Source organism: Polypterus senegalus, chromosome 16 (genome assembly GCF_016835505.1).
Source record: "Polypterus senegalus isolate Bchr_013 chromosome 16, ASM1683550v1, whole genome shotgun sequence".
Taxonomy (NCBI): Eukaryota; Metazoa; Chordata; class Cladistia; order Polypteriformes; family Polypteridae; genus Polypterus; species Polypterus senegalus.
In genome coordinates, this window is record NC_053169.1 from 17,215,419 (window position 1) to 17,232,090 (window position 16,672).

Sequence of the window (16,672 nt, forward strand, 5' to 3'; positions counted from 1 at the left end):
AAGTTTATAAGGGCTTAAAATATATAAAAAATAACCATAGAAACATATAGTTTTTAATTTGCAGATTTTCACCTTTCGCGGGGGGTTCTGGAACGCGTGTGCTACTAACCCCTCTCTCTCTATTGTACCTACGTGACCAGACGGTGATACCCAAACTATTCCGAAGCGACGTTTGCACTGTTTTGTGTTTTTTGTATCCCACACCCTTATACACCTTTATCGTAAGAGAATCCCTTATCTACGATGGAGCATTCGATCAGAGAAGATATGAAGTTAGTTTTAAATTAAACGTCATTGAAGTGGTGAAAGACATTGTTAACTGTGATGCTGCAACAAAATTCGATGTGTCTGAGAAACCGAGGAGATAAGGAGATGAAAAAAAAATTTAGTGTCGCACTTTTTGAGCGGGCGTATAAGTCGGGGTCCAATTTTATGATCAGTTTTTCGCGTTTCAAGACCCGACTTATATGCGAGTATATATGGTACGTATGTTTCTGTTTAGCTATCAAAACAGGGGCTCCAGCGCACTACAGGGTGGTCCAGATCTAATTATGCAATTTTCATTACGCTCTAACTTATTAAGTTTATTACATAGAAAATTCACAACTGAATGGAGTACAAGTGGGACATTACATGGAAAATCAGTGAATTAATTCAATGTAAGTCCATTTTCATTTATTACAAGATATTTCGAACAATTCTTTTGTCTTGCATTGTTCTCCTGCATTGCATTAAAAATTGCGTAATTAGATCTGGACCACCCTATACTTTGCCTGGGGGCCTATGATGCTGGTAAGATGGCAATGGTTCTGTGATTTTACTGTTTAAGCCCCAAGGGTGTGCAGTTAAAAAGAACTGAAAATTTCGTTTTAGTTGTTTTTCATGCAGAATGTCCTCATTGAAGTACTCTGGAAAGTATATGATTTAAATTTAGAAAGATTTTGTTCCCTACAAGATAAAAAACAGTGCTGAAAATTTGGAGCATTTCTCAATCTCTACAGAGAAATCCTTCAGTTTGATTGGTGTGAGCTCTTGTGTATCATCTTGACAATGACAATGACTCATGAACAAAGCAAGTGTTTGTTTTTTGTGTTTTCTTTGTTTGCAGATATTAATGAGTGTCAGCTTCAGGGGGTGTGCCCTAATGGGGAATGCTTGAATACTATTGGCAGTTACCGGTGCTCCTGCAAGGCGGGCTACATGCCAGACCCTACACTTTCCACTTGCATTCGTAAGTAGCATCCATGATGCACTGTTACTTTTTATGTCTTGATGCAGTTTCACTTGGTGACGTGACATTTCCTTCACAGTTAGGACTCGGTCTTGCTGCATGAAGCAGTCAGCACATTACAAGCTAGTCACAAATGTTGATTTCATTTCTCTTCATCAGTATATAAATGGATATCTTATTCAGACTGTAACCAATTTTCTTGACTGTAAAGTTTTCTTTCTTGTGCTGGCTATGTTATAGCTAGGTCTTCAAAAGAATTAAAAAAGGCCTCTCTCATTGCAGTTCCTTACTTATATAATTGTGGCAGTTTCTTTCTTTTTTTATTTATTTCATTTGCTGAATTTGTCATATCTACTATGACACAGTATTAATACACTGCACTTAATGTTAGTAGAGCAAAGACTTCATTTTGCATCTCTTATGATGGAAATAACCTTTATTTTGCAGTGCTCTTTGGATTCACTTTTTGAGCATTGAAAGATTTAAAATCATCTGCGCCACCGCCCTTGAATTATAACACAAAAAATTATGTTCACAAATCTCAAGGCTCGGGATAATTAAAATGATTTAGGAAAACAGAATGGTGACTTTTAAAACTGAACTTTTCTGCCAAACGTCTTTCAGAGTATTAGAATTTGTTCTAATGAGTTAATTTTCTGTCAAATTTATACTTCTTTTGATAGGAATGATAATAATAATAATACCGTATTTACGTGTGTACCACACGCACATTTTTTTCCCGAAAATCAGCATTAGAAAATCAGGTGTGCGTCATACACAAGGAAATGTAATTTTGTAATGTTTACTTCCTCTGCTTGGGCTCGCTCGCTCTCTCTCTCTCTGTGTCGCTCGCTTGCTCGCGCTCTCTCTCTCTCTCTCTCTGGCTCGCTTGCTCGCGCTCTCTCTCTTGCTCTCTTTCTTGCACACTCGCGCGCTCTCTCTCTCTCTCTCTCTCTGTGTCGCTCGCTTGCTCGCTCTCTCTTGCTCTCTTTCTTGCACACTCTCTCTCTCTCTCTCTCGCTCGCTTACTCGCGCTCTCTGTCTCTCTCTTGCTTGCTTCGCTCTCGCTCTGACTCTCGATTGCGCTCTCTCTCTCTCTCTAAATGCTTCCTATACAATCACAACCTGCGTCGTACACAGGGCAAAACGATTTTCGTGATTTTCTTAGTTAAAATTAGGGTACGCGTCTTACACGAGGGCGCGTGGTACACGAGTAAATACGGTAATTCTTTACATTTATAGAGAGCTTTTCTCACTACTCAAAGCACTTAGTGAGTTGGGAGCCGCTTCAATAATCACTAATGTGTAGCACCCACCTGAAAGATGCGACGGCAGACATTTTTTTTGTGCCAGTCACCACACATTAGCTATTAGGTGGTGAAATGGTGAGAGACAATTAGAGACAGGGGATGATTAGGGGGCCAGACTGACTAGGCCGTGGTGGGCAATTTAGCCAGGACATCGTGATACACCCTGCTCTTTACAAAGGATGCCCAGGGATCTTTCATGACCACAGAGAGTCAGGACCTCGGTGTCACATCTCATCCAAAGGATGGAACCATTTTTTCAGCACAGTGTTCCCGTCACTGAACTGGGGGCATTGGGATCCACAATCAGACTACAGGATATGTGCCCTCTGCTGGCCTCATCAACACAACTTCCAGCAGCAACCCAAGTATTTTCTGGTTGGTCTCCCATCCAAGTACTGGCTGGGCCTGAACAGGCTTACCTTCAGGTGGATGACCTCTTCTAGTGTGAAGTATCTCATCACCAATTAACATCAGAAGTCAAAATTTTTACTTCTTAGTCCAAAGTCTTAAACTGTACAAACATAAATGAATATCGGGAGTATTCATCCCTAATTTAGTTGAATCAGGATCATTCAAAAGCTGTTTTATGTAGGAGTGACCATAAAGGCCCAAGCACGAGGTTAGGACATCCTGGTATTATGATAGCCTTCAAGTCAACAGTGGTTTAGGAATTTAAATAACTCAATGTTTGAAAAATAAGACACAAAATACCAGTAAGGTCCAGTTTAAAGAACTAAGGTGGATGTCTTGCTCAGCTCTCAAAAATGCATCCTAGAAAATTCTACCACTTAAATAAAAAGACACAAATAAAGCCAACATTTGCTTTCCAAACTTTCATCCATCTCTCTGTGGTGGAGCGCCACAACCTTTCCTAGCAGCACTGAGACATTAGACTGAAACCAAACGTGGCTCCCACTGTCTCGCAGACCAATAAGTAACTCATGGCAGGCCAGTTTAGAGTCGTCAAGCCAACTGCCTTGTGTGTCTTTAGGTTTTGGGTGGAAAAAAGTGTAATCCAAGTAAGTGTTGTGGAACGCGCCCCAGACAGACGGACATCGTCTTGTCACCCAGCACACACATTTATTATATAAAATATTTACAATCAGTCCATGCACAAACCCAGTGCCTCTAGCACTGATTCCCCAAAGTCCAGGCCTATCTTCCCAGTGCCTTCCTTCTGGCTGCCTCTACTCGTCTCTCTCTGGACTCCAGTCCCCTTCCACCCGACTCTTGACTCCGAATGAAGGGAGGCGGCCCCTTTTATACCAGCCCGCATGGGCTCCAGCTGCTTCCCGGCACTCCTCCGCGGACACTCCCCCGTGTGGCAGAAGTGCCGGCTGCGCACCCGGAAGCCCTCCGGGTGTCCCCAGTCTTCTTCCCCCCAGCACTTCCTGGTGTGGCGGAAGTGCTGAGGTCTAGGGTTCTTCAGGCACCGGGGCGCCCCCTGGCAGTGGCCACAGGCCCCTACAGGGTTGAGCTTCCAAGCTCTGCACCTGTGGTCCCCAGTGTAACCAGGGCGGTTGCCCCCTCGTGGTCTGGAGGAGGCACAAGCACAAACACTAGCAGTTTGTTCAATGCCCAAGCACGTTTGGCCACCTGTAACCCCCACAAAGTCTACTTCATTGGACTAGTGTGATGGCTCCAACTATACCGTGCCCTGGTCTGTTTGGAAGAAGTAGGCCCACAAACAGTGTGATCGCTAAATGGGCCCAAGCACGGATCACAGACGTGATGTCAATGATTTAACGTCATTTCATTCAATACCATTTGAGTTATAAACAGGTTTTTATTCTCACCTTACAGATGAACGTGAATTGTAGTCGGCAAGAAAAGCTGCAAATTCCTCCCTTAACATCATTTGTTTCTCTAAAACACTTCTCTTGTGTGCAAAACGACTAACAGCAAAATGCTGTGCTGCACACTCGATAAATCGGTAAGAGGGTAGAGCGTCATCCTGCCCTGCACGGCTCCAAAACAACCACAAAATAAGTAAAATCATTTTGAGATGCATGCTGTCACTCCGTGTTACACAAAGTCGCATGGTGATAACAAAAGCGTGCCCAGGCCCAGAATGTGAAAGCGCAGTGTAAGTACAGGCCAGCGTGGCAGTGTGGTAGAAATAACCGTTAAGCAAAGACAGAGACAGGAGGAAGTTTAAATTATACACCACAATCTTTATTACAATTAAGGGAGCATGCACTGGTACAGTGCGTTGCCGCACCCACTATACGACGAAACAACTCGGGATTCCGGTTGGCAACCCCTCAGGCAGACACGCGGTCCAGTCGCACTCTCCGGAAATGACCCTCTATCTGCCGCAGCCAGGTGTTACGTGGGCGACCCCTTGGCCTGGTCCAGCCACTCGAGTCCCCAACAATGAGGATCTTACCAGCCGGGTCACCCTCGGGAAAACGCACCACATGGCCATAGTGCCGTAACTCACAATGCAGGTAATGAGCCTCATTCGGGGCTCAGATTCACTTCATCTGTACTTCCAGTTTCATGCCTGTAATTTCTGAATTTCTTGACATATCTGAAACAAATTGTATGGAACGGCCAAAACAGGATGGAATCAAATCCTTGGAATTGTTTGTGAATTTCTCTTCGGACGAGACTTTGATTCTCAAAATGCATCTTTAGGACATTTTAAGTCAAATAAATTGTTCCCATTTCACACTTTGTGCCACATACCGGATTAATGTACTGTAAATACTGTTTGGGCCAAGCAAGCATTTTAATATTGTTTGCTGTTGTTCAGGGTTGGTCACCATTGATACCCATTCTATCAGAAAATGTATTTTGTTTTGATTTTTGCAAACAATATGGGTCAAGTAACATATTAAAAATGTCATTTTTGGTAAGTATTCTTTCAAATAAAGCTTCAAGGAATTTCTTGTAATCTGACAACTCAGCCAGTTAAACTGCAGTCAGTGACCACCGTGCTGCCACAGTCTTTTTGGATCATTCCCAGACTGGCATAGATTCCACATATGAAACAGGAAGCAGCCGAGCCTTGAAGCTTCACAGGAAGATTCCAGGAACCTTCAGAAAATATTAAAATGGAAATGAAACAGAAAGCGGGTTGGTATTGGAAAGCAGCACGACTTTAACTGTGCCCAGCAATCGTTTACTCTCCCAGCCCATACGCCAGCGATAAGGGGGGGTGGGGGGGACACGACAATATGGCGTCTTATTTCGTTTCATTTTGTGCGACAAAAAACGACATAAGGATGTTTGTTAAAGCCAATCAGTAAAGAACGTCTGCTGGCATCGCCAAGAAGTACCACAAGTGATCTTATCTGCAGGACTAATGACAAGTTGAAAACCTTACAGCGGTAATTTGAAGAGGATGTGGAGGATTATGTTGTGTCGCGGCCACAAACACCCAAAACTGCACTGAGACGAGCAGCTTTAGAAAACGAATGAATGCCAGACTAGAGTTCACGTGTATATACGGTATGCCTGTCATGTTAAAACACTCCTTAGATAAGATCACATGCAAATGGATAAATGAGCAGTTCAAATAAAGGACCACATCTAAAGAGAAAAATGGACGATAGGTTTGTTTGTAATCTTGCCGTGTGAGCGTAGCTTATGAAAAATATATCTAGCCTGTCAGCGTGATGAAACCTCCATTAATCCAATGACACCTTAGATGTGTGCTGGCTGGCGTTGCTTGGCCTCATGGCCACTATCCTTAGACCAATGCAAACTCCCTTTTTCCTCGTGAAAGATCGATGCAGTCTGTATACTACAACGGAACGACCGCCTTTTCTAAACGTTCAAATGGATTCTTCCCTAACATCGCTGGCCTACCTGAAGGCTGCCACTAGAAGACGACATAAGTGGGTCAAAAAGAAGGCCTATCTGAGAAGACTCGAGACCATCCTGTTTTGGCACGGACAGCCCCTTTGGCACCAATGATCTACCAAAAAAATGAATTATACAAACCGTCAAGGCTTCAATAATATACTTAAAATACATCAATAAAGCAAATGATTATAAATTTTAAGAAAGAAGCTTGCAAGACAGGATAGAACCGTATGACTCTGAAGTACTTGCTGCATTCCCGATGTCCATATCTGTTTTAAGAGCACCTACAAGTGGGCACTCCATAGGTAACAAAATACGGTATGTCTGTCTTGGGTACAAGTGCCCTGCTGTCATGTGCCTCTCAATGCTGTTTCCTTTAGGTTGGCAGTCTGGAGGGGTCCAGTCATCCTGTCAAAAGTCAGACCACCTGTCTGACTTGGTGCTCAGCAAAATGTCAAAAAACGGAGTTCAAGTAATGCGTTTCTGTATTTATTTGTTTTGTATACTTGTAACATTTTGTTCGATTGCAGCAATATTTACAATGAAGAATGGTCAACGGCTCAATCCTGCTTTTCCATTTCTGCTCCAGGAATACGTATGTCAGGCCACAACATGGCAGCGTACTGCATTGCCAAGTGACACATTTACAGTTTGCGGAGCCGCTCTGCTTGACTATCTATGAAAGGCTCAGTGGTTTTAACCAAAGGACAAGGGAATGTGTGACTTAAGGAGGTTCAAATAAGGAAAGTTATGGTTGGAGAAGCTATTGCAATGAATTTACAGACTGGTGTGCCACATGACTTTTTCATTTGATTTATTTTCTCATTTTTAGAGGCATCGTTAAGCTTATAAGACATTGAATTTCAGGGTTAACCACATGATAAATGGGAAGTTGCTACAGTGGATCTGACTGGCAGAATTCCAAAGCTGGCTGTCTCAGGGTATCCAGAATGGAGCCGCCTTGTCTGTTTATTTACTTTACCTTAATGATGCAAAGTCATGAGTTACGGAGACATTTTGTTTTAATGTTAACCGTTTCAAAATTGGTTTGCTTTGGTCGTCTTCAATAGAGAAGAGGAACAAGTTATTCATTGATGACTGTGTGCCTGTCATCCTCTTAACAAACCCACTTTGTTCATTGCAGATGTGGTAGAAATCGACATCTCTAACAACATCTAACAAGACAAGTCTGATAAAACCTTCTGGTCGGTAATCAGGCAGGAGAAAAGCCGTTCACTGCGTCATTTACAGTCGGACCTCGCTAAATCGAACTCAAAGGGACCCGAAAAAAAATTCGACTTACGGAGCTTACGGCGTAATAGGCGCGGGTTAATCAAGGATATTATTTTTCCGGCTTAATTATTATACAGTATAACCGTTTATTATATTGTCATTGTATACGTACAGTATACATGTAGGCTACATACCGGTACATCAGCGCTTCCTGATTGGGGGTGCTCGGGGGTGCCAGAATCCAATGAGGAAGAAAAATGAAAAACATTATTTGTACAAAATCTTAATTTATCTATCCATTCATTCCTAAATAATTAAATGGGCAGGCTATTTCGTATCAGTGCAATACGCTGCTTGTTAAAACGGATGACTTCCGCTCTTATGCGCACTTAGTGCTGCGTGGGTATCATGAACTATCATATGAACTCATATTTTTTCATACTTCTTCTCAAACCAAGGGGGTGTGAAATCGGCCCAACTCTTTCGCAAATTCTTCTGCTTTTGCTTGCAAAAGCTTCCCGTCAATAGGAACGTTCCTATCCCTCGCTTGAACAAACCAATTCAAAACGCATTGTTCAATGACGGGATACTCGCATTCCCTCATCCTCTTCAGATGGCCACATGACTTCTCACTGTACAGTTTCAAAATCTTTTCATTTTCTTTCAGAAAAGTGGAGAGCGTACTTGTGGGAATGGTGAATTGCTTTGCAATTTCCATTTTCTTCTTGTCGCCCTTTCGACGGCTCTGATGACGGTAACTTTTTCCGCGATTGACAACGTTTTAAGCTTACGCTTACCAGTTGCCATTTTCGGGGCACGTACCGTACGGGAGACTATGGAGAAGCACACAGACACGAACACTATTCAAGGCTCCTTCCGACAAGAGACTGACAAGGGTGAAGGGAAAATGGGTTAAAAACGTTTTTATTTAGACAATTTGGAAATTCCAGACGCCACCCGGTTGGTTATGACTCATGGAGCACCGAAGGGATGCGGATAATTCCAGCCACTCCCTTCAGTTTTCGGGCATTTTTGGTCTCAAAATAGACGTCCTACCCTCAGAGAGTCGCTTAATCCCTTCTGGAATGCATTAAGATAAGACTTTGCGTCCCTTTTCTTGGTTTTCTGGACCAAATGTAGCCTCAGAATAATAACCCAAAGGCCATAGAAAATTCGACTAACGCAGGTTGGGAGCTTAACAGTTTTCGAGTTGAGGAGATCTAAATACATTGGTTTTATAGGAATTCGGCCGGGGACTAACAAGCAACTCGAAATAGTGAGGTTTTTGACTTAGGGAAGGTCGACTTAGCGAGGTCCGACTGTATTACTCTTCAGCTAATGCTTGAACAGGGAGCGTTCTAATCTACAGCAAGACCAGAATGGTTGGAGAAACAAAGGATAGTTTTATATAAACTATTGATTTTACATATTGAGCAAATCAATGCATACATTTCAAACTCTGATTGGTTAAAAGACATAATAAGGTGTTTAGCACAGAGCACAACCAGCCTAAATAATAGTGTGTCTCCATTAGAAAGGCTCTCTCTTAGTTTAGATATTACAGTGTATGTGACAACTGTCCAGTTTTATCATATACAGGACATCTGCTGATCTCTTAATCATACATTCTGTGAGAAGTCAAGCAAAATGACACCTTTTATTGGCTAACTAAAAAGATTACAATATGCAAACTTTCGAGGCAACTCAGGCCCCTTCTTCAGGCAAAATGTAATTGGGCAGGGCCGTGAATTGCATGGCAAATACAGTCATATGAAAAGGTTTGGGAACCCCTCTAAGCCTGCATAATAATTGACTCTCATTTCAACAGAAAAGATAACAGTGCTATGTCTTTCATTTTCTAGGAACATCTGAGTTCTGCGGTGTTTTCCAAACAAAGATTTTTAGAGACACAGTATTTAGTTGTATGAAATTAAATCAAATGTGAAAAACTGGCTGTGCAAAAATGTGGGTCCCCTTGTCATTGTGCTGATTTGAATGCCTGTCACTGCTCAATGCTGATTACTTGGTTGGATGAGCTCGTTAAGCCTTGAACTTCACAGACAGGAGTGTCCAATCATGAGTGGTCAAAGGTATTTAAGGTGGTCGATTACAAGTTGTGCTTCTTTCCCTTTGACTCTCCTCTGAAGAGTGACAGACAGCATGGGATCCTCAAAGCAACTCTCAAAAGATCTGAAAACAAAGATTGTTCAGTCTCCTGGTTTAGGGGAAGGCTACACAAAGCTATCTCAGAGGTTTAAACTGTCAGTTTCAACTGTAAGGAATGGAATCAGGAAATGGAAGGCCACAGGCACAGTTGCTGTTAAACCCAGCAGGTCTGGCAGGCCAAGAAAATACAGGAGTGGCATATGAGCAGGATTGTGAGAATAGTTACAGACAACCCACAGATCACCTCCAAAGACCTGCAAGAACATCTCGCTGCAGATGGTGTATCTGTACGTCGTTCTACAATTCAGTGCAATTTGCACAAAGAACATCAGTATGGCAGGGTGATGAGAAAGAAGCCCTTTCTGCACTCACACCACAAACAGAGTCGCTTGTTGTATCAAATGCTCATTTAGACAAGCCAGATTAATTTTGGAACAAAGTGCTTTGGACTGATGAGACAGAAATGGAGTTATTTGGTCCTAACAAAAAGTGCTTTGCATGGCCGAAGAAGAACACCGCATTCCAAGATAAACACCTGCTACCTACTGTCAAATTTGGTGGAGGTCCCATCATGCTGTGGGGCTGTGTGGCTCGTTCAGGGACTGGGGCCTTGTTAAAGTCGAGGGTCGGATGAATTCAACACAATATCAACAAATTCTTCAGGATAATGTTCAAGCATCAGTCACAAAGTTGAAGTTATGCAGGGGTTGGATATTCCAACAAGACAATGACCCAAAACACAGTTGGAAATCTACAAAGGCATTCATGCAGAGGGAGAAGTACAATGTTCTGGAATGGCGTCACAGTCCTCTGACTTGAATGTCATCGAAAATCTATGGGATGATTTGAAGCAGGCTGTCCATCAAATTGAACTGAACTGGAGAGATTTTGTATGAAGAATGGTCAGAAATACCTCCATCCAGAATCCAGACATTCATCAAAGGCTATAGGAGGACAGCGTCTGGAGGGTCAAAGGAGCAAAAGGAGGCTCAACTAAGTATTGATGTCATATCTCTGTTGGGGTGCCCACATTTATGCACCTGTCTAATTTTGTTATGATGCATATTTTCTGTTAATCCAATAAACTTAATGTCGCTGCTGAAATACTCCTGTCTCCATAAGGCATGTCAGATATTAAAAGGAAGTTGCTACTTTGAAAGCTCAGCCAAAGAGAAACAAAAATCCAAAGAATTAAGAGGGGTTCCCAGACTTTTTCGTATGACTGTACATTAACCCCATTTCTTACTAATGGCTTTAGAATCAACATGAAGTCTCACGTAATTTGTATTTGTGGGCTTTAGGATGCTTTAGAACAGGAGTGCCCAAGTTCCTTCTTAGTGGATTCTGTGTCTGCAAACTTTCATTCCAACCAGTTTCACCAGTGAGCGGGTCACTCTTATGTCTTAACCTTATTTTCTTATTGTGCAGTTAGAAAAGTGATCTTGTATGATATTTGCATTTAGAAGAATTGTTTTCGGTGCCATACACTTAACATTCTGTCAGTGTCATTTGCAACTGTGTCTGTACTGCTCACCACTAATTGTCACAGTTTGGAAAAAGTGAATGAAAAATAATAGGGCAAAAAAAGTTAACATTTAAAGATATCACAAAATTGTAATTTTCTGAAATTTGTTTACTTGTAAATATACTATTACATATTTCTGAATATGAAATAAGAAAAGAACAAGACTAATTAAACAATTAGATCATTTAGAAGTAAGGCTGAAGCATGTATTCGCGAAACTGGTTGGAATGAAAACGCACAGCCACAGCAGTACACTAAGTCAGTCTGAACTTGGGATCCCCTCTTTTACAGTAAACTAGGGGGCTTTGCCCCCTGCTCGCTTCACTTACGAACCCCTCCCCCTGCCAGCGCTATACACCGTTGTGAAGAGGGGGGCTGAAAGGACCCCAAGGTAACGCAGTAGCTCCTCCGAAACCCCCTCTTTTTTATTTTTACCTCCTCCTTTAATCGATCAGCTGCTGGCTTGCTGCTACTGCCGTGCCGCGTGATCCGCATCTCGTCTCTCTTCTCCCCCAGACATCCTCAAACACTATTTGATCTCTTTTCGCTGTTCTCATGTTTCACTGAGTAACATTTTCAGTTTGTTGGCGCTAATGTGATCTTTACTATCGTTTTTTTAAGACTTTTTTAATTTTCCGACTTCCATTATCTCTAACCTGCTGTGCATGTAGATCGCGCCAACGTTTTTGAATTCTTTACGACGTTCTACTTTCTAAAATTTTTAAGATCTGAGAGCATGGGAAGTGTGTCCACCAAAAGCATTCCAACAACTGAGAGGTTAGATGACCGTGGTCTTGTTTGAAAATGGTTGTAAGTAAGGCGTGACTTGCAAAAGTCACCGTCTCCCGGGACTTGCTTCAAAAGGTTGTAAGTAGGACGTGAGTGTCAAAGTGTCTCTCTTCAAAAGATCACGTCTCGTCGCAAGATTTTTTTATTTCTGAGATATGAAAAAGAGTCTTGTAATAATATGCCAAATTAACGCTGGAAGACTGAAAGGTGCTTCTTTATTAGGTTGCGTAACAAGGGCGAACACTAAAGATTGCATGTCTCTCATTCATTTTACATTCATAATAAGTCTTCCTAATTGAGGCCATCCAAAAACTTAAAGGTTTTTCTGACAAAAAACACGACAGGTACAAATGTGAGCTCAGCATCCCATCTGCTTTTACTCAAAACTGTGCCATAATGTCACCTGCTGCCATATCCATAATTTCATCAGTGCATGCACATTAGAGCCAAAAGGGAGACAGCTGATGTGCTCCCATTAAGCCTGTGACCATCCATCCATCCATTATCCAACCCGCTATATCCTAACTACAGGGTCACGGGGGTCTGCTGGAGCCAATCCCAGCCAACACAGGGCGCAAGGCAGGAAACAAACCCCGGGCAGGACACCAACCCACCGCAGGGCACACACACAATTTAGGATCACCAATGCACCTGACCTGCATGTCTATGGACTGTGGGAGGAAACCCACGCAGACACGGGGAGAACATTCAAACTCCACGCAGGGAGGACCCGGGCAGCGAACCCCAGGTCTCCTTACTGCGAGGCAGCAGCACCACCCACTGCGACCCCATGCCGCCAGCCTGTGACCGGACTATTTGTTTAATGTTTAAACTCATAACTTTTCCTTTTCTCTATGCAGAAAAAAAATACATACATGCCTATAAGGAACCAAAGAAAGAGAAGTCAAGCTTTGAATTAAAGTAAAATATGTATAATTCTTTACATTAAATAGTGAGTAGCAAGAATATACTTAAGTGGTCAGTCTTTGGAGTTCTGTGAAATCAGATCTGCCCTTTGCTTGTCCCTTTCACCCCCCGCACCCCCCCCCAGAGACCTGCTTTCTTCAGCTAATTTCTTTGCTTTGCTGCCAAAGCATGAGCCAACAATGATTCTCTTGTCTCTTTGCTTGAGTGTGGTACTGTCTTAGACTGTCTTAGTTTCAGCAGCATTTGATAGCAAGCCGTGCAAGCTGACATTTTGATAGGCTTGCCTTCCTCCTGCATTCTTGTCATATTGTGATGCTTCTGTTTTGTTTTTTTTTTGTTTTTTTTTGCAGTTGATGGGATACTGTTGTTATTGTATTGCTGGTGATGGATTCTCTCTAGTTTTTTTTATATATATATATATATGTGTGTGTGTACCAATCTAGCAAAATCCCTTCCCTTCTCACTGCAGCCGATAATTCCATGATCCCTGAGGAGAAAGGCTTCTGTTTCCGGTTTGTCAGTGCTGGAAAACAATGCTTGCACCCAGTCCCTGTTCAGCTTAGCAAGCAGCTCTGCTGTTGCAGTGTTGGAAAGGCCTGGGGCCCGCACTGTGAGAAATGTCCCATTCCTGGAACAGGTAAGGGCCCTCCATGAAAGAACAAAAAAAACAAAAAACAAGAAAAGAACAACGAAAAACGATCACCGTTCTGAAAAATGGGCAAAAGAAATACTCCTCATCTTCTTGCATCTCTAATCTGAAAACCTCTTCTTCCTTGGCATGCTTCATCTTTGACTAACTTCATCCTGCTAAATAGCCAAATCCCATTTGATCATCTTTTAATTAATTCAATCATTTGAATTCAATTAAACTATTTTATGTAGCAAGATTGGATTAGCAGGTGTCTGTGATTATCACTGTATTGTACAGAGGACATTGCTGTCATCTTTTAGCTAGTCAAGGTGGTGTGATAAAACTCCTGTATAAACAAGAAAGTAGCAACTTGCCTTCTAACAGCATTGCACAGGGGGCAACACGATGGTGAAGTGCTTCACAGCTCCAGGGGGCTGGAGTCCCATCCCGGCCGGTCACTTTCTGGATGACATTCCTCATTTGACAATTATTGGTAACCAGATGTGAAACCAGTAGTACTGCTGGCCATTTCCAAAAAAGGGGAATTATGGCGCTTTTCCACTGCATAGTACGGCAAGACACGGTTCAGTTCAGCTCACTTTTGGGGGGTTTTCCACTGGGAACAGTACCTGGTACCTGGTCCTTTTTTTAGTACCACCTCAGCCGAGGTTCCAAGCGCGCCGAACCATTACCAAAACGTGACGTGTAAACTGCTGGTCACTGATTGGCCGGAGAAAATCGTCATTACTGCGTCACTGGCTATTCTTTTCTTTAAAGGTACACACACGCGGAAGTTTGTGTCCCGTCTCTCCATCGCTGGACGCAGTTTGTTGCAGAAGTGGATGAATGTTTCTTCAGACATTCGAAAGTTCTCCAGCCACTGAGTGTTTGTAAAACCGGGAACAATCACATCCCACCACTCTGAAGCACGGTTAAAAGTCCAAACAGATGGTCTGTTGCGGCGACTTTTTTGCAAAATGTGGAAGATCTGTAATATACAGAATCAGCATTTTAATGTTACACTGACGGTTAAGTTCATTTTATGCTTTGCAACAGTGATAAAAGTTAGCTAGTGATGTGCTTTTTTTAGATGCTCACCCTTGCGCGTCGTCGAGCTAAAGTGTTGTCGTTGTCTGCGTGTTGTTGTAAAAGTTCCACGGTGTCACGGCAGTAGAGGCGGCACAAGTATAACGACACGTGAATAATCCCGCCCACTCTAAAGCGGTACTAAACTGCAGTCGAAACGCAAACCGAGCCGAACTGAGCCGAACCAAGGTGAGCTGTACTGAACCGTGCTGTGCCGTACTATGCAGTGGAAAAGTGCCTTAAGTGCTTCAAATGTGACAATAGTTGCTTAGGTGTATAGTGTGATCCTGGGAGTTAAAATGGCCAGTTAAAAATGGCCCTGTTGATGTACAGCGTATAGAAAGTTTAAAAGTGGATACCACAGTAATGAGGAAAACATACAAGATGATAAGTGCAGAAAAACATAAATTAATAGAAGTAATTTCCACCTATCCATCATCCAACCCGCTATATCCTAACTACAGGGTCACGGGGGTCTGCTGCAGCCAATCCCAGCCAACACAGGGAGCAAGGCAGGAAACAAACCCTGGGCAGGGCGCCAGCCCACCGCTGGGCGCACACACACAGACACATACATCAAGCACACACCGGGGACAATTTAGAATCGCCAACGCGCCTAACCTGCATGTCTTTGGACTGGTGTGTGTGTGTGTGTGTGTGTGCCTTGCGGTGGGTTTGTTTCCTACCTTGCACCCTGTGTTGGCTGTGATTGGGTCCAGCAGACCCCCATGACTCTGTGCTAGGATATAGCGGGTTGGATAATGGATGGATGAATGGAATTTATTGAACCAGTAGGACCTAGTGGTCTTAACATAATGTTTTACAATGGCTTGGCAAAGCAAATGTGTAAGAGAACTAAATTTAATTTTAGTACAGCATGTATGGACAGGTGTAGCAAGCTCTTACAGCATCTAGGCAGTGGTGGAGCAGTGAAACAGATTTAACGGTACACTACCAGTCAAAACTTTTAGTACTCCTTCGCTTTTCTAGTTTTTCTTCAAATGCAAACAGTTAAATGTAATGAATGATCTAAAATGGTGAAAAGGCAAGCAGTAAACCCCCAGAGGTTTTAGGTTAGCAAAACCTGAAAAAAGGATATTTCAGAATATTAGAAATCGGCCTTCTTCAGGGAACATCTAATAGGTTACAACCTACAGACATTCTGCAGCCATTCAAGTAAATGGAGCCTTGCAAGTTGAAGCAAACAATTTGCACAGGTGTCCCAACTTCTACTGATTACTTAAAAACCCAAGCAGAGTTGGAACAGACTGTGTTACTACAGCCTCTGAAGTACCACTTGGACAATTCTCCAGTGGCATAGAACAAATAAACAGTGGCAAAAAAAAAAATAAATCGAGGAATCATTAAGTGTACAAAATGTTATTCAAATTTTGGATTCATCACAGTAGCCCATACCTTTTTCTGATATAACAGAAAAACTGTGGTAACCCTTTTGATTCTGAATGCCGGTCACTCTGTTCCAGTCACCAACTCTACATCTAACATAACCACCCCAGACCATCACACTTACTCCTCCATGTTTGACAGTTGGTGTCACACGCTGAGGAACCATCCTGTCACCTACTCGATGTCATGTAGACACCCTGCATCAGTGATGAACCAAAGATTTCAAATTTGGATTCCTCGGTCCATAAGTCTTTCTTCCAGTCTGCAGTAGTCCACAGCCCTATCTTGTCCTTTCTTCCTGCACTCGCCCTGTCACACCTGCAGCACAAAGTCTCCTCTCCACAGTACAGACTGACACTTGGCTATTGTCGCCCTGCACTGTTAAGCTGTGCTTGACTCTGTTGTGCTGTGAGGCGGCTGTCACCACACAAGCTGGTGATCCTCAGAAACTCGTCTTCTGATTGGCTGGTGACTTTGGCTCTGCCAGATCTCCTCCTATCAGAGTTTCTTCCAGTTTCCAATTGCCTTTGGATTGTGTAGGACACCACTGGACT

General features: G+C 42.8%; 1 protein-coding gene across 11 annotated transcripts in view; it reads left to right on the top strand.

Moving 5' to 3' along the window:
- ltbp1 (latent transforming growth factor beta binding protein 1) overlaps positions 1-16,672 on the top strand; it is a 432,727-nt gene that overhangs the window by 194,260 nt on the left and 221,795 nt on the right. For 8 of the 11 annotated variants that reach the window (XM_039738108.1, XM_039738103.1, XM_039738107.1 and 5 more), the window contains exons 10-11: positions 1,109-1,231; positions 13,464-13,631. In XM_039738108.1, the coding sequence (XP_039594042.1) occupies positions 1,109-1,231; positions 13,464-13,631 (291 nt within the window). The remainder of the gene's footprint in view (positions 1-1,108; positions 1,232-13,463; positions 13,632-16,672) is intronic. The other 3 variants (XM_039738109.1, XM_039738110.1, XM_039738111.1) reach the window with 1 other exon arrangement.